Genomic DNA, 24,368 nt, shown 5'->3' with positions numbered 1-24,368 from the left:
CCATCACTGCACTTACAAGAATAATCCATTGCATGGTTCGCAAAGGGGTCACAAGATGATTTCCCGAAATTAAAAAAAGATTTATAAATGAACCAAAAAAAGGCCTTTCTTGTTTTTAAAGGTAAACTTTGTACTGTCACTTTATTTTTTTAATAAAACTTGAATTTCTAATCAGTTTAACATATTGCATCCATATCCAAGGGAAGATGTTTGAAATATTTTGATGGCAACAAATACAGTAGATTGTTTTAAGAGTCAACAAATAAACACAAATACACGCCGGCAATGACAAGAGAAACTTTCTGCTGTTTTGCAGGTATATTTTTAGCATGCTAACATTTGCTAACCATCACTTGCAGGAGTGACTAATGGAATTTGGGAGACAGACCTGATGGTGGCGCTACTCAAAGGCTAGTGTTTCGCTGGTACTGGTACTGGGTATAATGAGATATCATGAATGCACTTTTCCTACTGTGACTGCTAAAACCATGGGTGTGAGAAAGGTGAAGTGTGTGACAGCGTTAGTCTAAACAGACAAGCCAGCAGTGGAGCCTGGAGGTGTCAGGTGGAGGGTGTGGATCATAGTTTCAGCATTCTTACTCTGGTTCTCACCGTGTCATCCAACTCACCTCTGGTAATATGCTGCAAATAACCTGGAGAACAACAACAACAATAACTGTATTCCCTCTGAATCGGTATTTTAAGAGAACTATAGATGTGTTGCAAGAAAGACAATGTGAATGAGATGTGTTTCCATCCAGCGGTTTGGATCAGCGATCAAGGTTAAGTGCCTTGCTCAAGGGCGCTACCTTGGCAGTAATAAGGGAGGGGCTGTTTCATCTCTGATTTATCCTGCTGATCTTTGGCTATGAACCAACTATCCTTCAGGGATAAACTGGCTTCCCTAACCGCGACATGCATGCTGTCCAAAGATGAGAATATCCAGGAAGACAACAGCAGCAGAAACTGCAAGTCTCTCATTTCAATTGAGACAGGAGTTCCCACTTCCTGTTTGGTGCATCTTTTTTTTGAAAAAGGCGAAAGCCACCTCATGCGATCATAAAAAAAACTGTTAGCCCGTCAATGTTATTTAAACCAGTTTTATGAGTTCATTTGTATAGCACCAGAGACGCTTTCTATTATCTAACTTGTGCTGAAAAGAATCCTGGGAAATGTAGGAAACAGCCCTGGATTTATGAGCTCTATCCCCTTTATATGCTAAACAGTCATGTACAGTGAGTGTAGTGTAGCTGCATGTCTCTCTCAGGTAAAATCCTAACGGTAACTTTCTATCCCTTTTTCATCCTCCTGTCTTTTTCCCCTCCTCTTCTTCATCTCATGTGTTCATATCCAGGAAGACCCCCCCTGTCTGTTTCCCTAGGAGCTCATTTCTGACTCCGTATCTCCACCATCTCCATCGTCCGCCTCTCCATCTCTGAGCATACGTCCCCTCCAATCCCATGGCCCTTTCCCTTTCTTCCTCAGAGGGAGGGAGTAGTTATATAAACCTGTTGTTTCCTTCGTCATCCTCTGACAGCACAACACTCTGACGCACGCACGGTTACACAAATGCATACACACATAACACACACACACTAAACATACAGCTGCAGGCCCGCTGTTGCTTTCTGATCTCAGATTTCTTCTTTTACCGTCATGTTAATAAAACAACCACCTCACTTATGTAACTCATCCATCTCTGATGCCCCCCACCCCGTCTCCCTTGAGGTCGCTCCCATTTAAAGCATTAAACACAGCTCAAACATCATTGATCTGAAACCACAACACACTCCTTCCTTCGCTTCACGCTAGATTTGCATATCTGCACTTCTCTTTCAGTCTTTGGCAGTGGGGATGTGTCGGAGTGTATGTTTGTGAGTGTGTGTGAGTGTGTGTGTGTGTGTGTGTGTGTGTGTGTGTGTGTGTGTGGTTATTTCTTTAACACCTCCAGCAGCACATGTACTGTATCACAATTTGTATGAGAGTGTGTGAGGCAGCAGGAAATGTATTTGTACAGCAGTATAAAAGACTTGTATTAAGTCATGAGTAAGAATGTTTTGCTGCAGCACATCTCACATTTATTACCATATTTTTATGCACATTTTCCCTTTTTCTCCCACACTGGAACATCTAATTCCCCTCACACCACTGCTCTGGTTGCCGCTCACTCCCACTGTTGGCCCGGGGAAGGTATAAACAACACTTCTTCTACTTTTGATGCTCATGGACCTGCGCCAGCCGCTTTGTCTTACCTGTCATGAAGGAGCCTCACCAGGACAGAAACAACATATTTAGAAGTTCACGCACACCCCCCTCTGGCAGCAGCAGCAGCAGCAGCAAACCTGTAGGAGTGCAGAGGTCAACAGCCTCTCTGGCTTCACATCACTGCTACGGTGGGCAAGCTGAGGTCACACCTCCTCACACAACAAGAAGAGAAGAAGTGCACACTCCTCTTGTAGTCATTGGAAAAGGAACAAGCCCCCCCTAAACTCCCTGCAGCTGCAGTTCCTTGAGTGGCCAATGGAGGCTGCCTCCAAAAGCAAGTCAATCCCAGTAGACGTCCATGTTGGGACAAAAAAAGAAAAGAACAAAATGCACATAATTTACTTCACCCTTCATGACAAATGTAGAGGAGGTGACTTCTTTTTATATTACTCATCTGTTCTGGTTAGATTAAGGTTTAAAAACATTCATTATTGTTGTTAACGAGATGAAAAAAACTGCACACTTTCTTTTCTGGAGTAGAAGTACAGATACTTGTGTAAAAACAGGCTCTGGTAAAAGTAGAAAAACTGTTTCAACCTCTTCACTCTAGTAACTGTAAAAAGAAAAAGTTCTGGTATTGAAATGTATTCAGAGAGTAAACACGAACCTTTTGAAGGACATTTCTACCAAATGTATCCATTAAAAGCAAATGGAACCTCACATCTTCTAAAGGAACTGGAATTTTTAAGTCTCAAATATCTTTTTATTGAGCAATTTGATTCCATTTCATTTCATTTAAGTTACAGGTATACATTTGGAGCTCATTTTCACAGCTCTACGTAGTTTCTGTGAAAGACAAGCTTGCGCTGGGTGTATTATGGTGGGAACCACAACACACTTCAGGACCATTGAACAGTACCAGTTTAGATTTAGCTGACGTTTTCGATGTGATGACCGTAAGATGACTTCCACAAATCAAAAAAAGACAGTCGTTAACTTGTCTTGTGTTGTCTCTGGAGACGCTACTGTCGTCCTGTTCTATCTGCTGTTCGGATGAGAGCGTTTGGGAATTTGACTGCAGTTGCATGTTTGTGCAAAGTGATTGCAGGATTCCTTGGGAGTCTGGATTGATTCGGCAGAACATTCCAGTGTGCACGTGTGTGTCAAGCTGAAAAGTGTGGGCACTTCCATATTAAATGAAGAGCAGAGCAGTTTTTAACGATTTCCCTTTGACATTTGGTTCAGCTCTTAGGATGCTACGCACCAGATACTTATTTCACTGTTTATTATGTGTATGCACCGGGCCTACTCGAGTATATCTCTACACCTCTAAGAATATCTCTATACTTCTATACCTCTAAGAATATCTCTGACATACTAACAATAGTTTTCAAACTGAAAAAAAAATCCTTGAAGATGACATGGGGAATCAAGGAAAGAATACTGTGAAGAATACTGCTATAAATATGTGGACGACTGGATCTCCCTGTAGCCTGGTGCCAATACTTCCGCTCTCATCTAGAAACACACACCTACTCAACACCTTTGTACGACCTCCCTGCTTAATCCTCTCTCTCTCTCTCTCTCTCTCTCTCTCTCTCTCTCTCTCTCTCTCTCAGGCGCGAGCTGGCCACTTGAGGTACGCAGTTACGCTGTGATGTAATCCAATGCTACGTCTCCGTCATTGATTCCACTGTTGCTAAGCTTGAGTTTTTGTCGGTACTGTCAGGTCAGTCGTGCTTGTGCTTTATGTTTGTTGTTGAAGTCATAGTTGCCGGCGGTTTTGTGTGATTGCGCTGCATCATTTATTATTATAGGGGGTGTTTTTAATGTTTAGACTGCACGTGGACTTCATGAAGTGGTTGACGAGTGTGACTATGTTAGACTATGGCGCCATCTAGCGGCCACATGTAAGCCTCGTACCATCTGCCTTTCTCGAACTACTAGTGCATGCTCACACCTCCAACTGTACCACTGCACTGTACTACAGTACTGTATATTTACACATCAATGTTCAGTAATATGCACTCTCCCTCTTTTAATAGAATAAAAATCCATGCATGAATGCATGTGAAGGAGTTAACAATATAAAGCGCTTCGAGGTAGAAAAGTACTATCAAAAGAATGAATGAAATAACCGGGTGAATTTCATTTACACTCATTTTGAGGACAGCAGAATAAGACAATGTTAAATTACAACACAATAATGCAAAAAAGAGAGAGAAATAAGTACGTACATGTAACAACGTCAGAGGTAATACTTTTACTTCACTCATGAGGCCTGTTTTTCAGCATTTTTTTTGCAGGAGTGCTTTTTTTTATGCAGCACAAACAAAACCAGTTTGATAATTACAATTACAAACTTCTTCTTCGCACAATTAAGCAGCTCCACCCAAAAAGGTGGAAAAGTCCATTCAAAGGAAAGGCCCCCCCCCCAGTATCTGTTTCATTTATAATCCACCAGTTGCCATATCGATGAGGCAGATGACTCAAAAGATTTGAGGAGACACTCGGCGCCATTCGCTGTCTTTAACTCATGATTAACTGTCTGTGCAGTTGAGGTGGATCAACGGGTTTGAGGTGTCACAGCGTGAGAAATAACTGAGAACTGTGCTCCGTGCAAAATGTAAGCCTGTGTAATCCTAATGTTTACAAGTAGTTCTTGCATATTGGTTTTTTTTCCCTGTGTAGACAATTTTCAAACCAAATTGTTGTTTACCCACAGATTGTGTGTTCACTCGCATTAACAGAGAAAAGAAAAGAACAAAAGAGGCTTTAATTTTTTTTCTTGGCACCACATTTGAAAGTCTTGGCGTTGCCCACACACGCACGCACGCACGCACGAGACCTTATACATATAAAACTATTTGTGATGACTGCTGATGTGTTGATGCAGGTTTGCTACAATTCAAAACACATGAAAACTATCCAACGCAGGGTAGTTAAAAAACATCAGGTTGTACACCAAATAATGAAGTGAGTAATATCACAATACTTTGTGAAATCCCTGTCTTTATCCAGAAGAAAAGCGATGTTGAGGTGGAAAACATGACGAAGAGCGACAAGTAATGTCACCCAACACATTTCCTTCACTCAGTTCACCTTCTTTCACTCGTCATCGTTGACGCTTTCGGTGGGTGACCAACACTGGTGACTGAAGAGGAACGCAAAGTGCATCAATTCGTTGTAACTCAAACTGAGAGTTTGTGAATTTCTTTATTATTCAAAAGAGGAATAAACGTTTGAAACTCACACAGACTTCTCAAACGGGTCACATTGGTTTTTTTTTTGTTGTTGTTGTTCGACGAATGGTTGCTTTTGAGGAAGTGTCGTTTCACAGGGGACCTTTGAAAATTCTGGCTAATCCATTATTTTGACAACAAATGAAAACATGTGGGTGGTTTCTGTAAGAAAATAAAACAAAAACAAAAACTACTCACCAATACTTGAAGCATATATCATCATTATTATTATCATAATAAAAAAGCAAATTGTCATATTCTTTAAATAAAGAAGGATTAAACACGCAGGTTGTGATTTTTTTCTAAATTAGTATGCGCGTGTTAAATGTGTTGATCACGTGACGTGCAGTGATTCATTACTTGCTCATGTTTTAGCTTAGTTTTTTTTTATATTGTCAGAAAAAAAATCAGAAATAAACTTAAGACACCTCTTAAACTACAGTGACTCAAAAGTCCTGCGTCAGCCGCACTAAATCTTTAACAAAACAAAACAAAAAAGGAATAATAAAAAGAGTGAATCCTGCAAGAAGGTACGAGTGCTGGCGTTAGCACTTCAACACTTTGTAATCAGTGTTTGGAACCAGTAAACAAAGGTGAAGCTGGTTTTTTTTGGGGGGGGGGGGGGTTTGGTCTTTTGGAGCCCACCTATTCTCCATGCGTCACCAGGTCGTCAAATTTCAGTCTGCCGTATTCAGCTGAAGTGAAACAGCTTCACACGAAAGATTTCTGTTTTAAATCATAGTTTCAAGTGGTTGTAAGTATTTCTGTGCGCTTACAGTAAGTGGTTAAATACGTAGATCCTCTTCCTCTGAAATACAAAATTATCATAGAGAAGTCCTGTTTCCCTCTTTCAAGAGTCTCACACAGGCAGACAGCATACAAAGAATGGGAGCATAAACAGCCTTTGTTTTAGTAACCGTGACTTTTTATTTCCATTTTCATTAAATGACATAACAGAGCCATCTTTTTTTTTTTTTAAATCTTATATTTGAATTTCTTTGGAAGCAAAAGGTTACAACAACAAAAAACAAAACTTGAAATCCACACCAATTTTTTTTTTTTTTAAATATTGCCACCTTAAAATAATTTCCAAAGTTTTTTTTGACAATTTATTTTACCTAAATCAACTCCTTATGATATTTTGTCTTTAGTTTTTTTTTGTGTGTGTGTTTTCTGAAGAACTTAAAAAAAAAATGACTTGGGCGATTATTTTCAGAAGGCGGCGTATGTAAAAGCCATGGAGCGATCCTTAAACAAAAGCAGGACGGGTCTGATGTTGATCCACAGTAATAACCAGCAGAACCTTTGAAAAAGTGAGTTACAAAAAAAGCCTTGTTAAAAAAACAACAACAACCTGAACTAACATATTTCTTCTTAACTGGTCTGTTTATGGTGATACTTCAAACAAAAAAATGTGCTTTTTTTCCCCCCCGCAAGTGCTCACAATTACTCTTCTTCAGCTGAAGTATTGAGACGTTTTCTCCTCCTGCGACTCTTCTTCGTGACTCCAGAGTGCAGAAAGAGTGAACTACATATATTTAGCTTGAAGCTAATGGCTATTGATGGCTAACAACTGCAAAACTTCTAAAAAACAACAACAACAACAACAACAACAACAACAAAAACAACTCCATTTAGAACCTCTCAGGTGTATCATCCCATAGAATCAGTATCTGTTTCATTCAGGTGCTCACTTAGTGGTCCACAAACACTTTGATTTGAGCCAAAAATCCTTCAGGTGCAGGTCAGAGTTGAGCTAGCAGTAGCATTGAGCTACAAGTATTATAGCTTGTTGTTAGTTCGAATCAAGGTCTTTACAGAATACTGAGCACACAGTTTCATAAAAAAAAAAAGATGTGGATTATACCAAAAGATTCCCTGGAGAGTTTGCAAACTGACATTGTTGAGATGTTTTGCTCCTGCGTTGATGCTGTGGAGCCATCAGTAGCCATTAGCTTCAAGCTAAATATACTTGGCATTCTGCATTCTGGAATTGCTGAGAAGAAAGGCAGGAGGGAAAAAAAAGACTTCATCATGAGCTCAAGACACTTATTTATTTAAAAAGCAAAAAAACAACAACAACAACAAACTTTTTAGGGTTAAGTAAAACTTTAACAGGCCAGAAAATGAGTCTTTTGCATGACCAGTTTTCTGATTTGAAGCCACGGGACTGCTCCAAACACAGAGAGGCATTTTTATTCTCCAGTAAACACACGACATGCAAGTTTTCCTTTTCTTGAATGAACCAACATAGTTTATTTTACTTGTGGATGTGGTTGCTCTCTGGATTGTTTGTAATTGTGCGTGAGGCCTTCCCAAATTGAAAGACAAGAGTGTGTGCACGTGTGTGTTTTCATACAGAGCGGGGAGCTCTGTGTCATAACCTGTTTTGCAGAGAGGCAAAGATCACCGATTGAGTCATTCAAAGAAAGGAGATGTCACTTTTTTTTGGATGCGTGGCACTGATGTCAGCAGGCGGACAAACAAAAGTTCATCTTTCAAATAGGTGGCCACCTAAAGTGCCTCTCACGTATTCCAGACGTTGCCTCTTTTTCAGCAGTGATCACTTGACACGGAAACCTCAAAGTGTGTTGAAAGATATTCAGAAGGAACTTGAGTTATCGTGTCATTAAAGAGCCTGTTCCTGTTTTAACAGTGACACTTTGAATTCAAATGAACTCAAAAGACTTGGGAGAACAAGAGAAAAGACCTGACCAGATTAATAACAGATTCCACACTGACAGACAGACAGACAAAAAAAAGCAAAAAAAACAAAAAACAAAACACAACACACCCACACTGGAATGCTTCAGCTGAATCAATCCAAATTTCCAAGGCAGGATTTTACCAATCTGCATACACCCTCCTCTCTATTCCCTTCCGTATTAATGATTTCCACATTATTTTCATTTTCCAGAGAACAGAAGGATTTGACCAAGTGGAACCCTCTTGAAGCCATTCTCCTCCTTTTTAGAGTGTTGGAGACCTCACATAAGATGCAGTAGCGCAAACAGATATTAAAAAGTTGTGTTACTAACACAGCCTTGTCTTATAACACTTAGCGCGGTTGAATTAGATCATTGTCATGATCCACTCCAGGGAATAGGTTTTGCATTCAGAGTTGATATAAACACAGAATAAAAAAACAAACAAAACACACATTACCACAATAAAACACACACACTTGAACAGGTTATTAAACATAATAAAGATATGTGCAGGGAATGAAGGCAGCATGGAGGAAATAGCTTATGAGCTATCACTGGTCATCAGATTGGTCAGTATTATTCATGTGAAGCCATGGGATTGGTTGTAGCAAGTAGTTAACTTTCACTTTAGGATTCCTAGAACTTGGCTTGTATTTCATGCCAGTGTTGACAGTAGGAACAGCCTCAAATAAAGACGCACACACACACAAACAAATGTGTAGTTTAAGCAAGCAAACTTTTCAACATGCGCGGACAAAATGTGCAACAGAAGATAAGTTATTTTCTGTGCTGTCAGACCACAGGAGTTTAGATTTTGTGTTTCAAAAGCATATGTGTGTGTGTGTGTGTGTGTGTGTGTGTGTGTGCGTGTGTGTTTACACTGATGAAAAGGCAGATGTTTCAAGACAACAAAATGTTTTCTGTCCTGCCATGCCCCTCTCAGTCACGACATAATGCTCCTCAACGCTCTTTAGTCCAGAAAAGGAGGATGACTAGGAAACTGCAACTTAAACTTCTTCCTAACAAGCATCAGTCCAGGAATGTTCGAAGAAGTCACTTTCATTTTAACAGCTTTTATTTTTCAAGGAAACAGGGACTTTATCCTGAAGTCTTTTTGGTATTTTTTTCAGCTGTACTTGAGCATGTCTCAGGCCAGCGCCGCTGCACTGGTAAACACATCTCCGTGCTGAGTGATTAAAGCCTCACATTCCATGTCTTGTGTTTTATCAGATAGATGACACACAGATTAAAACAATATGTTAACCAGAAAAGTCTGTTTTGCCTTTCAAGTTGTGACAAATAGATGTCTTGAGCACACAAGGATGTTTTTTCATCAATTCTTTGTCACCCCAGAGTGCAGAAAGAGCCAGCCACGTATAATTAGCTCGACGCTAACGGCCACCAACAGCTGACACCTACCCAAAAATATCCTTTTCCAAACTCTAAAGCACTTTACCCGCTGTAATCTTCCTCTTCTTTATCCAGCCGTATGCTCGGGCATCCACAAACACTGTCAGAGGACATTTTGGGCAGTGTTCCTGTTGTTTTGTTGCCGTAGCTGTTGGGGTGGAAGCTTATTTGAAACGAGCATCTTTTCAACAGTAACAGGAAGAGGAAATGACTAAATAATCACGCCATTTTTGTATGGTCCACGAACATCGGAGATTGTAAGCAAATATTTGTCAGGTCGCTGCTGAGCTGTGGGAGCTGTTTAACTGTAAATGTGATATACTGTAGCTGCAATCAAGCTCTTTTAAGGAAATGCCAACAGTGTGGTGGTGGTTGACTGGAAACATAAAGTTCAACTGTTTTGATGCAGGGTACTGACTGGCAAGAGAGGGAGGGGCTATAGCAGGGCAGGAGGATGGAGGAGATGAGTACCCTAAGAGCAGCAGCGAGACGCCCTGCACATGTGTACCCTGCAGATGTGCGACCACAGTGAAGTATCAAGACTCCAAGTTTCACAAGCCTAACCCCTTAGTCATGAAGGTTCACTAACAAGAACGGCGCGCAGATTGAAAATAAAAAAAAACAAGTTGTTTCTTTTTTGAGAGGATTTGAAAACAAAATGGTGGTGCCGCTGCAAGCAAGAAGCCATCTTGAATCAAGCTGTCAGTGGAGAAGCCAGGTGTGACGTACTGAACGCTGAGCGAGTGCAGGTTTAGCCCTGCTGATGGACTTTTACAAGAAGAGAGACACGCAGACTAAGTTTCAGAGGATTTCAATTTGACATCATTATACAATAGTTGGATTAGATAAGCAACATAACGATAGGCACTATGGCTGCTATGTCTCACAATGCATTTCTGCATAGCATTTATTGCATTTTTTTTTAAAGCTAATTAGCACTCAGCTAATGTTAGCTAGCTAATATTCGTCCCCGATGGAGTTCTGTTTTCTTAAAATTTGTCGCATGAACGACATTACAGATGATTACGACAGCAAAACATTAAACGTTCACTTATTTTCCTCAGTGGCATTAGCTTCCCATTTATATATCTTTAATTAAAAGGCTGCGGTTTTGCAGTGCAGTTTTGAATTAGGATTTACAAAATTCTAACCGGGGACGAAATTCATCTTCAGAATGGAGGGGCACCAATTAGGTCAAGCCTGCTGAGTAGCCTTGAATGTGCTGTCATATTGCAGGAGATGTGTGAGGGGTGTGAGTAAATAAGTCCTAACCCTAACAGATACCTCGGTACACCCTTCTGAGTTCAAGTGAGTTTAAATAAACTGGTTCCGCTATAAGAAATTTCTTGGAAAGCATTATTCTGTTATGACCTCAAATGAACTATTCTATTGGTCAAAGCAGCTTTTTTTGGATGTCTGACAACAATAACACCTGAAGGATCAAATCCTAATCATCACGGCTCCTTGTGTGTTTTACCTGTTGCTTTTGGCTCAAACACGCCGGGATTATCGTACTTCGGCGCAGGCGCAGACTGACGTGACTCATTTCTGTTTGTGTTTCCCTTCTGATTTTGCCAAAAACATGTCTTGAGCCCACCAAGATATTTTGTTTTGTTTTTTTTCCATCTTGGTTCACTTCTTTGTGACTATAGAATACAGACAGAGGTGCATTCAGTTTAAAGCTAATGGCTAACCCTAACCCTCTGAACCAAAACCTGTAAGTCAGTCGCTACATTTAAATGAGGCTGTGGTTTTACGGCATAATGATTTAGTATCATCAAAATATTTATCACGTTCTAGTTTTTGTAAAAGAAGATCCAAGAGTTAAAGTCACTTATCGAGACGTCAGTAAAAATGATGATTCGGCAGCGGTAGTGTGACATTGTTTTTTTTTTTTTTTTAGAAAATCAGATATTCCAAGTCTGTGTGGAGTCCGGAAGGTTGCTATAATTCTGGAGGTTTTCCAGTTCCTGTGAAGTTCAAAAAGAAAAAGAAAAAAAAACAAAACATGAACCGAAACGTCAGAAAATCTCAGCGTGACCAGAGCGGCGCAGTTCTCCTGCAGACTTCATCACCATCGCAAAACTCGATGGTTCAAATTGTTCCTCTTTTCCGGATTGGAAATCGGATTGGTCGGAAATTAAGAGTGGCAAAAAGAGGAGGCGACTCTGAAAATGGATCCCCGGAAAATGAATCAGCCAGTCTGCACTGCTCTGTTTATTATACAGAAATACCTATAGGATACAGGACGCCAAACACTCGTGGGTGATTACATCGGGAAGAGGCGGGTGTGCAAAAGGGAATCTTTGAATGAGCTTGGCTTGAAAATTCGACAAACACGCCACGCCGAAAATGATCGAGGCACAGGGGGATTTTATGACCCAGTTTTGATCTTTGAAACAGTAAAATGTTAATAGCTCTCAGGCTTCTCAGAAGCGCCAGGTATTCATGGAAGACAATTTTACTTTCATTTTACAGACCCACTTGTGTCCGTTGAACAGATGCTTATCTGTGACTTTGTGAATCAGAAAGTACAGCAATAAACGGCCCAGTGATTCCTCAACTTCCTTATAGTAATCAGGAGTGATGAAGTTAAATACTGGTTCTCAATTTACCGTACTTACTTCCACTTTCCTTCCATCGTCATCTTCCGCTTATTCCCATTAAGGGTCGCGGGGGGGCTGGAGCCTATCCCAGCATCTACGGGCGAGAGGCGGGGTTCACCCTGGACAGGTCACCAGTCCATCGCAGGGCCAGAATTCATACATTCATACCTACAGTCAATTTAGAGAATCAATCAGCCTCGTCCTCGTGCGTGCGTGTTAAGGATAAATTCCATGTCTTGTGTGTTGATGTGCACCATTTCTGAGACGATGATATACGAGTGTGTTCATGCGTACTATCTTTCCTTATTTCTTTAATCTTTCCAGTCGAATTCCAAATTCTATCGTTCAGTTTACACCTAAAAAAAACCCACGTTTTACCGTGCGCTCCCTCTGTCATAGTGTCTCATCTGCAAATATCACCGATGCTGATTAACGAAACTTTTGTTTCAGGATGTCCAAACATTTAAAATGAATTATATACAAAAAGGCAGCTGCAAAATTGTGTGCTGCCACTAATCCAAAGAGGTCATCCAGGTCTGGAACAAGCACAATGAAAAAGAAGCGGGTGAGTTGCCAGCTTTGCATTTTTCACCAATCTGTCATCCATCAATGAGTGCTTTGTTGCAAACCCACACGCGGAAGCAAAAACTATGAGCTTTAGTCTGCAACATTTCATGTGTAGAACTGCACGATGTCGTAAAAATGATCTGAGTTCAATTTCTAATGCTGTCGATCTTCTCTCCACGTGTGCATGCGTGGAACTGATTTTCTTTTCCCAACTGTGATTATAACTGTGTGTGCAAACAACAGCAACTGGCTGCGGAGCTCTGAAATGAGAAACACACGCACACAGGCACACACACACACATGCGCACACACACACACACGGAGTTGAGCTGTTAGGCCCCTGCGCCTGCTCATGTTTCACAGAAATGAAACTCATGGAAGAAGAACTCATGTGCACATAGTTTATGCATTTAAAGTGCACACAGTTGCCCACTGCGTTTGATCAAAAGGTATCACAAGCAGCATGCACCGTGTGGTGGAGGACAGCATGTGTTTCTAATCAAGGGGGGAGTTACCAGCCTTACAAACTCTGTGTTATCAGGCCGCGCTGATCCCAGTTCAGCCGCTGTTAAAAGTGCCATATTTATAATTGGAGTAGATCTACAGTATCGCCCATGACTCAGCAAACCAGAGAGGAACTATACAGTGAAGCACAAAGTTGTGCTGCCATCTCAAGAACTTGAATTTATGCGCATATCCTGTTTCCAGGGAAATCATGGTGAAAAAGAAACAAATACCTCCTCAGTGTGACCGTTCGTCAGTACAGGCAACATATCTAAGAGGGTTGTGCCGCTGGAACTGCAGGTTCATCAGCTAGCTGGGAGGAGAGTTTTGCCTCGCCGCTGCATCCGCCCACGTGCTTTAGCTTTCTCCTATGGAATGGCTTTCTGGCTGATAGACCCCTTCCTGCAGGAATCCCCTTTCAGAAGTCAGGAGCTACACATAAATTAAGATTCAGGTTAGGAAACGGTCATGGCTGGGTTACAGCACCTCTCACACGATTAACCACATTTTACAAAGGCTTTCTGTTTACCCATCTTCTCTGTTCTGTTTGTACGTTACTTATTACAACCCTAACCCTGCCTGCTACGTGAACCACTGGAACAAAACACTGATGAACAACCAACAATCTTTTCATCTTTATCTTTTGCCAAATCACAGTGCATCAGCATAACTCCAGAGATGGTTACGGAGCAGGTTTTGTTGTTATGGTAACCAATAAGTCTACTCAAATTCCGTAGAATTGTCAAATTTATTCCGAAACGCCTCTGAAATCACCGGTCGGCTTGTGAACAGTGGCAACTTCCTACGAAGTGACTGTTATTAATTAGTATGATTTGAGTTAATGACATTTGAGTGACACACAGCCGGATAATAGATTGGAATAACCAGTATATAATTGGGGTGCTAACTGCATTCTTCGATGTTGACAGGCTCAGTTGGAGGCGGAGTGGCCGGAGACCATGTCAAAATATGCTTGAGCAAAATACCGAACCCCAAAGTGCTCTTGTGCTTACATGGCAGCCTCCACCTCCACAGTGTCTGGGTGGTCTGTGCAGGTGCGGTCAGAAAAAGGGGGCAGCCCGCCAGCAATAGGAAAGCTGGGGGTGGTAGAGGTCAGGTGGGGGTGGGGGGGGTGGGAGGGAGGGGGTTGTTGTCAGAATGAGCATCAGCTAGCGGTTTTACATTCACAGGTGCATCTCAGTAATCATGTCATTTGACTGGAATTGAAAGTGTGTTTCTCCAGCGTGGCTCTATGCATTACAGTATACATGTGCAACTGTGTGTGTGTGTGTGTGTGTGTGTGTGTGTGTGAAAATCTTTGAAAATGCTTGCTAACTTTGAAAATGCTTGCTAACTTGTTAGGAATGTGACACGCAGACACATGCAGACACATGCAGACACATGCAGACACATGCAGACACAGACAGACACACACGCGGGATATAGAGCCATCCCAGTCTGGAGGAACACACTTTCAATTCCAGTTAAATGACATGATTACTGAGATGCACCTGTGTATGTAAAACCACTACTTGATGCTCATTCTGACAACACACCCCCCCCCCACTACCTCCTCTGCCACCCCCAGTTTTCCTATTGCTGGCAGGCCGCCCCCTTTTTCTGACCGCACCTGCACAGACCACCTTGACACTGTGCCACCGTGTGGAAACGAAACCAGACAGGATTATTTATAGTTTATTTGTTTTAATTCTTGTTAAAAAGTTATTTTTTTTTTTAGGAAGCTTTTAAAAACAAAATCAATCAAATGGCGAGCATTTAACATAAACGCCGCAATTTCTGTAAACGTCATGTGGTACCTGTGGTTTTCTTGAAATCCTGTAATAAAGCAACTGCTGGGTTTCACTTTCACTTCTTTTTAAAAGAAGCTGAAGCTTTTCCTTTTTTATCGTTTGGAGGGGCGGGGCTAAGCAGACAAAACTCAGTGGCAACATTACCCGGAGCTCAGACCAGGAGGTGCAGGAGCGATAGCTCCGAGAAGAATAACGCTAATTTCTCCATCCATCCAACCATCCAGAGGTGTTCACTCTGACGGATTACCGAGTAGCACATCTCTACGAGCCGCCGTTACAAGAGCAAAACGGTAAGTCTCGTACATTTGTGTTTTGCACAAATGAGTCTGGACTGTAAAAATAAGTGAAGGTGGTGGAAACTGTTGTGAGAGGTCGCAGCAGAAAGGGGCGGTCGGTAGGGAGTCTGGTAGTTCTAAAATATGGAGGTCACCCTCCTGATGCACGTTATCCGGCTGTTACCGCGCTTTTAATCCCGTTTAAATAATGCATTCGATTAAAAAAATGTAATTGAAAGTAATTGAAAAAATAGATAAATACAATTCCGTGGTTGCAACGAGGTTTGCGCCTGACAAATTCCAACATTTCAACGCCCGTCGTGTCCCGTTAATGATTATCTTTCCGTGGAATTGAGCGCAACATTTCATGGAAGTGTAGCTCTTGGTTTGTAATTTGACAGGAAATAAAGGTCTCTCTCTCACACACACACACACACACACACACACACACACACACACAGGACGTGCTATCGTGGTTTTGTGTGTAGTGAACTGACTCTGATAAACATCAAACTCAACAGGTTGAGTCCAGTCTTTCAGACAGGCTTGTATTCGGACACCTCAGCCGCATTTGAGCTCAGGCTTCTATTCCAGATTGGCTGATCTTCTGTCTGCCTTGCGTTCTCCACAGTGTCTCAACTCTGAACAACACACACACACACACACACACACACACACACACACACACACACACACACTCTCAATCAGCAAGGCCAATAACAGGCTGTTCTTGATGTTGTCAGGCGGATTTAACTCTTTCCTGGCTGTGTTCTTACAACTCCTGTGTTAAGGGCCTTATTACAAAAAGTTAATTTACCATAAATCTAAGTGACCTTAAGTCAAATATAAGTCTACTTAAGAAATATATCCTAAACCATAATAAATCTGCGGCTGTGATACTAAAGGTGCTCTGTCTTGTGTCTGTGTCAGGATGTCAGTGTGGTGGGTAGCGATGGGAGAGCGTCTGGGGCCTCTCTCCCCTGTAGGATGGTTGCCAGCAGCGCAGTAGAAGGCCAGGACAAGACCCTCTTGCCCAGCTCAACCTCTGCATCTTCATTATCCTCCTCCTCATCATCATCCTCCTCCTCTGCATCATCTTTGTCATCATCGTCCTCATCCTCCTCCTCCTCGTCGCTGTCGTCGGGGCTCTCGGAGCACAAAGTCTCTCTCACACCACACGGCACAGAGTTTGAGCAGCTTCAGCGCCGCGCCGCTCCAGATCCGAACTTGAGGCTGGTCCCCTCTGTGTATCTGACCCATTTCCCCATCTTCAGCTGCAAGGAGGACTGTAAAATCATCACGGACACCGCGTCCAAGCTCGAGCGCAGCGGTTTCTACTGGGGTCCTCTGGGAGTGGAGGACGCTCACCGGATGCTCCGGGACGCTCCCCTGGGAAGCTTCCTCATCCGTGACAGTCGACAGAAAGACGTCTTCTTCACGCTGTCCTATCACGCCAAGAGCGGACCGGTCAGCGTACGCATCGAATACAAACAACAGAAGTTCTCGCTGGCGGGCAACGAGCGCACCTTCCCGGCGCTCTTCACCCTGTTGGAGCACTACATCAACTCTCCTAAAAAGAGCCTGAGAATCCCGTACAGGAAATGGGAGCCGACGCTTCAGGAACGGTGCAGAAAGCGCATTGTGGAACTTTGCGGTGGAGTGAGTCGGGTTTCCGAGCTGCCACTCACCCATGTTGTCCAGGACTTCCTGTTGGAGTTCCCTTACAAATTATGACATTTGACATTTTGGCATTATTTTTATTAATATTAATATTATTTTTATTAACAAGCCCAAGAAAGAACCAGGAGTCTGCCTCTGATCAAACGTGGCCCAGACAGATTTCATCCAGACACTCAACGTTGACACAGTCAGTTTTAATCTCGAGGAAGAAAAACGCCACCTTGAGAGACGATGTCATCGTTGCTATGACACAAGGGCCGGGGGTCTCGACGGCGACCCCTCAAATGGAAACTTCTTGTTTGGGGTCACCAGAGCCAGTAAGGAGGACAAAATGGAGGTTCTTTAAGATCCAACAGACTCTTAAAAGTACCGAGGAATGGCGGAGGATCCACTTGAGACACTGCTGCCGACCGGTCGATATATTTTTGTAGCAGACCGTAAAACTCTAATGTTGCTGAATGTTTACATCACTCACATGAATGTGCGCAGACGCCGACGACTCTCCGGAGGACGAGTCGGGAGGAGTCTGCTGTTCCTTGTACTGTACGTAGAGGCATTGGCCCTCTAGTTCCACCGTCTCTGCTGGGCATATTGTCTGAAAAATCACATCTATTTTTTTTTTTTTTTCTGTTTGAACTGTTTTATTAAATGAAGACCTTTTTAAATTACTTTATTCCTTTTTTGTCTTTTGTGAACGAGAGAGAGAGAGAGAGAGAGAGAATGTTTCAGAATGAATGAGTTTTGTGGCGAGACAGGGAGGGCGAGTGACGGGGGCAGGAAAGGTGACACGGTAGGAGTAGAGTCCCACCACCACAATAATTCATCTGTGTAGGGCAGAGTGGGAAGTGGGCGTGGTTATTTTGGTGGTAAATGGAGTATTACACTTGAACACTTACCAGAAAGGAGGACAGAGTTGACACATAATGAAGGTGTGTGTGTGTGTGAGTGCGTGCGCGTGTGTGTACATGTGCTGTAAATCAAAGAGAAGTCAGTGCAGATGAAAATTTCCTCAGGAAGAAGTGGGGTGTTTCGAGGCGGGCGGGTTTGTTCGATGAAGGTCAGGGTAGGTAGTTCATGTCTGGTTCAGATTTTCATGGTAGCAAGCTAGAAAAACAAACAAACAAACCAGGAAACGGAGCACTGAAGAATCGGAGAAAGGAAGTCGTTGAAGGTGAAGTGATACGTTTACTGGACATTAAAGAAAAGAGTATTTGTACCCCCAGTGTGTTCTCGGCTGATATTACACAGTGTATCAAACCTGAAACACGTTCCCATTTCAGGGTTATTTATCTTGAAAGTCATCATCTTCGAAACCTTGGAGAGGCCTGGGTGTTAGAAAACAATGAAACTGTTGATTGGAGCTCCTGCTAGCTTTCTTTCACACAACTTCAAAAAAACAAAAACCTACTTTTTTTTATTTTTTTTTAAAGCCCAAAGTTTTTTCTACAATGTTAGAGAACTAACACTCAAGTCTGAAAGTCTAAAAATAAAATTAGCATCATACATGTTACACAATTCAGCTTAAATGAGAATGGGACTGTGCGTCAATCTCTTCCTTCTCAAAACATCATCTCACTTATTACGCCAAACCAGAACCCCAACCCCACAAAGTAATCCAGCCGTGACGCTTCATGACCTTTTTGGGGATTTTTTTTTTTTTAAATTCTCTTGGGGCGAATGAAGACACACACACACACACACACACACACATATGCTGAGTCATATTCAAAACAAGACTGATTCATGTAAAACTGAGGTAGATCAAGGATGTCATTATCTCATCTTGAGGTTGGGCAACACACGCACGCACACACACACACACACACACACCAAGAGTAAGATATAAAATAAGCCTTCAAATTCTTCATCTTTTTTACATTTGCCATCAAAATTCCCTTTTTTGTTACCTTGAAACTGACATCAGATATTTCTGTGTGTGCGCGCGCGCGCGCGCGCGCGCGTGTGTCTGAGACAGAAACCAGCAATGAATCATGAATAACAGTTTCATTCACAACTTCTACATTTTCAGGACATTCCCGACTATTTTTAGATGTGAAAGGTGAAGCGAGGTGTTCTGCGTTTTATCAGCTGATTTCTGTGGACTCCTTTGCCGGGAGTTTTTGTCCTTTAACACACACACACACACACACACACACACACACACACACTTCTAGTGACATGACACCTTGAAGATAAAGGTTAAGGTTAAAACTGAATATCTTTTCAGGCCTTGTTACTTGATGTAAACAAGGCGTTGTGTTCTCAGAACTGTGCTCCTCAGTGACAACCATGACGGTGATCAACGCAGATGCAGTGTTTGCTGTTCCCAACAACGTTTTTTTTAACGACCTGAAGACTGGCATTCGTCACTTGTTTCTTTTATTTCCAGAGAATTTGACTTGAAACTTCCGATTCCTGATAGTGGGGATGCCAAGAGTGGGGAATAGAAAGTTTCCATCCAATTTGTGATCCAACATAAACGGAATAGTTTAAGTAATAAAGTAAGAGGCTAAAACCACTTGTGATGAGCTGAGATGTGACAGCTGGACCAAAGCCAGCACAAGCGTAGCCTGAGACTCCTCAGCCGGGGGGTCTTGTTGTCATAAGGCTGGCTATTTCTGATTCTTTGCTCACTGCCCTGTAACTGATGTTTACTTCAAGAAATCGTCCACCAAATTGAATCTCAACTCGTCTTTTTTTTTTCCTTTCTTTTCCACAGATTAAAAAAGATAATGTGTTAGATAAGTTTTGAGGTGCTGGTAGGCAGACTTTGTACCTTTTGGACAGAGCCTGTGCCCTAAACCTATCTGTTTCAAGTCATTATGCTAAGCTAACTAGTCAATGAATGTTAGCTTTACATTTAAAATGGGCTGCTGTTTATTTACAAGGAAGAGGTTAACTTTTTGGGATATCAACTCACTCATTTTCTTGGTGCTAGACAAGCAGATAGATACCCTTCTCTTCTGTGTGTGTGTGTGTGTGTTGTGTAGCTCCTGACCCCAGCTAGATGGGTGACTGCTAGTTAGCATAGCTGCCAGGAACGCTAACAGGGCGATAGAGAAAGCAGTCTTCTCATGTCCTTAACATCTCTTGAAAAAAAGAATTCTAATCCTTGAAGAAAATAACTTTTCATTGATGAGTTTCAGATGTACCCAGACACACTTTGTGCCTTTTGGACAGAGCTTGAAGTTAGTTAGCAATTTCCAATCTTGATGGTAAACCAGCTAGTTGATGGTTAGCTTAACATCTGAAGTAGTTGTGTTTCAAGGACCATGACCAACACTCTTAGATAGGTACTGTTTTGTCTGCACCACAGAACTCCAGGCTGCTAGTCGCTAGTTAGCTTAGCTGCTATGAATGCTAGCTTGGGTGGAGTAGAGAAAGCATCTCAAAAGTCATCAAATACACTTTGGAACGAGGTTTGCTGTGCCAAGTGCATTTACAAAAAAAAGTTGTAAGGCTCCTTTAAATCATCTTGCAATACTTTATGAAATGTTGAAATATGTTCAAATCCTGGAAGTTATTATATCATTTTCCTCCTAGATTCTGTCATATAGATGAAATATTCATTAGTTTTAAAAATCATCCATCAGTGACTGGAACAACTCCCTCACATCCAAATCTTCAAAATCTGTTTGAAACCTCTACAGTCAAAACTTGACTGTGGTTTAGTGCGGATAAGTAATGTGCGCACGCGCGCGCACACACACACACACACACACACACACACTTCATTATCACAAGAGTACCAGGAACCCCTTCACATGTTTGCGAACACATGCAGACTTCCCTGAATAGAGGAACTTCGATAAAAGCGACATGTACAAACCGCAAGTTCGACAAAGGCTCCTGAGGCAGCCACAGGAAGACGATGTTAGTGTGTCAAGGTCACGTCACGCTCCTATCACACATACCAGTGTGAATTCTGTGACATCATTTTTACACATTTAAAACATTTAAAACAAAATTTGCACTGAGGTGAGTGTGAACACTGTAGTTTGAGGATGACCCGGCTCGTCCGTAGCCTCCTCAGCGGTCCGGGAGTGAACGCGACAAACAAAGCTCATGCTGGACTCCTCCTGTTGTTTAGTAGAATAATTTATTGCAGGTCTTTATTTATTCCTCTGTTTCAGTTCATTAACAATAATAACATGTTTAAAAGCCAAAAGCATTTACAGGGCACGCGCGCACACACACACACACACGCGCGCACACTCACTCACACTACATACTCACTCGCTACAATCAGAGACTTAACCATGGAAGCTAGTAGAAGTTGCCAGCGGTTACGGGCGACATGTTTGCGTGTTTGAAGGCAACATGGCCGTGAGTTAGTCTGAACCATCGAGTGCTTCTTGCCTCTCCAGCTCATCAGCGATCATCCTTCTGCTGTTATTTACAATAGCAAGATGAAAACAACCGGAGAGGCCAAAAAAAACAACCCAAAACAAAACAAAACAACAAAAAAACAATGAAAAACATGACGTATTGCTCTGAATTCTCCTTTTACAAACTGTTCAGAGTTCAAAGATGAGAATGAGTACTGAGACGTCAGAGGATGGCACAGACGATGAGAGCGAGAGGGATTTGTTCTGAGGGTTGACAACTCCAGTCATGAATGAAAGAGAAAATACACCGACCCTGTATACATCGATCCAAAGATGGCTGCTGCATGGAGAGAGAAGCTGCCTGGTACATTCATCTCTCTCCCCTCAATGGTTAGCTCTTATTGCAGTAGTAAAGCTTTATTTAGCTGTTTGAAAGCACGAGGGGGGAGGAGGTGGTTCTCCCCTATTTGCTGACCCCAGGGCAGTAATCTCTAACATCTGGTTTGCAGTCTTCTCCAGGTTATGGTCACTGCGGCCCTGATTTTTAGTTTCATAAGCTCAGATCACGATGCAATAAAAAAGGACACATTTGTCATTTTGTCCTCGTCGCCGTTTCCTTGTCCTGCTTGCGATTCTGTTTGGATGTCTGACCCTGTGTGCTATTCGCTGCTGAGTGCTCTTGTTTTGCTATTTACTGTTGTCTTCTGCCCTTTGTTATTGTGTTTTGTGAGTTGTTCTGGTTTCCTTTGGGCCATTTACGTTTTACTTTTGGTAGTTTATCGGCAAAAGCTGTACGGTCCAATAATGCTAAGCTGTTCCTGTCTTTCTGTCACCGCAGGAAAAGTGTCGGTGAACAATCCGACGGTTTTGTCATCAACGGTGACAGCAAACGTCGCAGGGAGTTGTCTCACTGAGTACGACTTAAAACTGATCTGGGGTCAGTCAGTGTGTGAGGGAGGGCAACCAGGAGGTACATTCAACACCAGTGTTGTTGTGCCAATCCGAAGAAACAAACGTTCCTAATAATTGTTCCTTACGAGCCTGTGAAGCTGAAACGTCGATATTCACTCAGCATATCTGCTCTACTGTCAAGCAATTTAGCTTTTCATCCATTTTCCTAACAAATGACACAAGAAGTTCTCTAAGGTTGTAATTAGCTAAACAGCGTGTGATTAGCGACCCACTACTGCTGAAGGGCAGCTGACTGGTAGAGAGCTTCTGCGAAGGAACACGTTATCTTTCCTGACTATGGCTCTGGGAAGGAAATGGCCTCCTGGAGTAGAAAAAGAAATAACAGACAATCTTCTGAGGTCCAAGTTCGTTGCTTACTCTTGCATAACTGAAGAAAATGCATTTTTGCCCTGCACTCAAGCAACTGATGGCAGAACAATGGAGGCCAACTCCATAGAGCATTTCACACGCCTCCCTGCTGGCATCCTGGATGAAGTCATCTAGGTGTTTACGAGCAAGGGGCACAAAATGGCCACTTAATAGAAAGACGTTAACGTCAAATAAATGTTTACGCTGCTACCCCTCCTGACACTGCAGGTTATCAATATAGTTTTCTAGAAGAGACACCAATTAGTAAATGAATGGATCAATTCAGAACTAAACCAACTTGAGCCAATGCGCTAGCTGACAGCAAGCTGAGAGGCTAAGTGCAGCTCACTGTGAGTGATAGCGTGTTTAGTGGTGAACAACACTGCAAAACATCAGTGGTAAATCTTAATGTGAACAGAAGACGTACAAAGGTCCTTAAAAATCTCACAGCAGCAGCATGTGTGTGTGTCTTTGAGCTGACTAACCATCAATCACAATGAGTAAAAAACATTGCTGGTTGCGTGCCTCGGCACACGCGCGCTAAAAACACTCACACGGTCGCACACACACGCACACGCACACAAACCACCAAACACACTTGAGTGCACAGGAGCCCAAATGTGCTTTGAGCCTTTCTTGAGTTCTGTTAGTGTGTCTCTATCTTGTCTTTCTCCATGTGCAAACAAAAAGAAGCCTTTCACACATTTCACATCTCTCTCTCTCACACACACACACACACACACACACACACACACCCACACACACCCACACCCACACCCACACCCACACACACACACCAGCAGGTCGCAACATGAAAATATACTATGGCTGCACTCTGTAAGTGTGTGAGAGACGAGTCTAAATGCATGAATGTGTCTTGTTAGTCCAGTTCAGGCGACTCTGGTGTCTCGCACCGTGTTTCTGCATCGTCTGTCTTCTCTACTGACTCTGCAGCTGTGGATGCGTCTCCACCATGCAGCTGCGTAGCACAGGGGGGGTCTCTATCCTCCCCCCGAGGTGTGTCCTTATCAACAGCTTCCTCACCTTCTGGCCCGTGTCCTCCCTCTGGGTCCTCGTCAGTGGGTGTTACCAACTCTGTCGTCGTCGTTTCCTCTTTCACAGTAGCGTCTGTCTCCGTCTCATCTGTCGGAGACCCGTCCTCCTCTTCTTCTCCTTTCTTACCTCCCCCCTCCTCCTCCTCCTCCTCTTCTTCTTCCTCTGCGATGGAGGCGTCTGGTCTCTGGAGGAAGGACTGTGTTGCCGGGATGTGGCTGGCGCAGGGGTGCAGGTGTGGTGAGTCAGCAGGGGGCAGCAGGGTGAGGGACTCCACGCTCAGGGTGTCAGCGTCGCTGTCCGTGAGGAGGGAGATGGTGGGCTGGGAGGCCGGGGTCAGGCTGGGCGCCAGCATCGGGACTGGGGTTGAGGGATTAGAGGGGACCAATGTTACTTCTCCACCACCGTCCCCTTCTCCACTGGAGGAGGAGGGAGGGGTGTGCTCCAAAAATGTGCCGTCATCTAAGAGGCAAGAGTGACACGACTGTGTTACACGGCAGGAAACGCTGAAGTCAGGTACGGAGAGGAAATGTAGAACCAGAGAAAGAATAAAACACGGACAGTTGGACAGAAACAACACAGCACGTTCAGCAGCTACCTTAGCAATCAGCGATCACAACACGTAGGACGGGGCTGAGATTGCCTGGAGTGTGTTTTTG

General features: G+C 42.9%; 2 protein-coding genes across 4 annotated transcripts in view; one reads left to right on the top strand and one right to left on the bottom strand.

The window, feature by feature from the left end:
- Nucleotides 1-15,180: 15,180 nt before the first annotated feature.
- Nucleotides 15,181-17,676, top strand: socs1a (suppressor of cytokine signaling 1a). The gene is made up of 2 exons (XM_086185506.1): nucleotides 15,181-15,343; nucleotides 16,259-17,676. The coding sequence occupies exon 2, from the start codon at nucleotides 16,316-16,318 to the stop codon at nucleotides 17,060-17,062; it is 747 nt and encodes a 248-aa protein (XP_086041632.1). The 5' UTR covers nucleotides 15,181-15,343; nucleotides 16,259-16,315; the 3' UTR covers nucleotides 17,063-17,676.
- clec16a (C-type lectin domain containing 16A) overlaps nucleotides 17,654-24,368 on the bottom strand; it is a 40,175-nt gene continuing 33,460 nt past the window's right edge. For 2 of the 3 annotated variants that reach the window (XM_086185503.1, XM_086185504.1), the window contains exon 23: nucleotides 17,654-24,171. In XM_086185503.1, the coding sequence (XP_086041629.1) occupies nucleotides 23,537-24,171 (635 nt within the window). In that variant the 3' untranslated portion in view covers nucleotides 17,654-23,536. The remainder of the gene's footprint in view (nucleotides 24,172-24,368) is intronic. The other variant, XM_086185505.1, reaches the window with a different exon arrangement.

The sequence above is a fragment of the Aulostomus chinensis genome, chromosome 18 (assembly GCF_037954235.1).
Source record: "Aulostomus chinensis isolate RoL2024-O1b breed Wild chromosome 18, RoL_Achi_v1.0, whole genome shotgun sequence".
Classification (NCBI taxonomy): Eukaryota; Metazoa; Chordata; class Actinopteri; order Syngnathiformes; family Aulostomidae; genus Aulostomus; species Aulostomus chinensis.
This window is presented reverse-complemented; position numbering and strand designations above follow the sequence as displayed.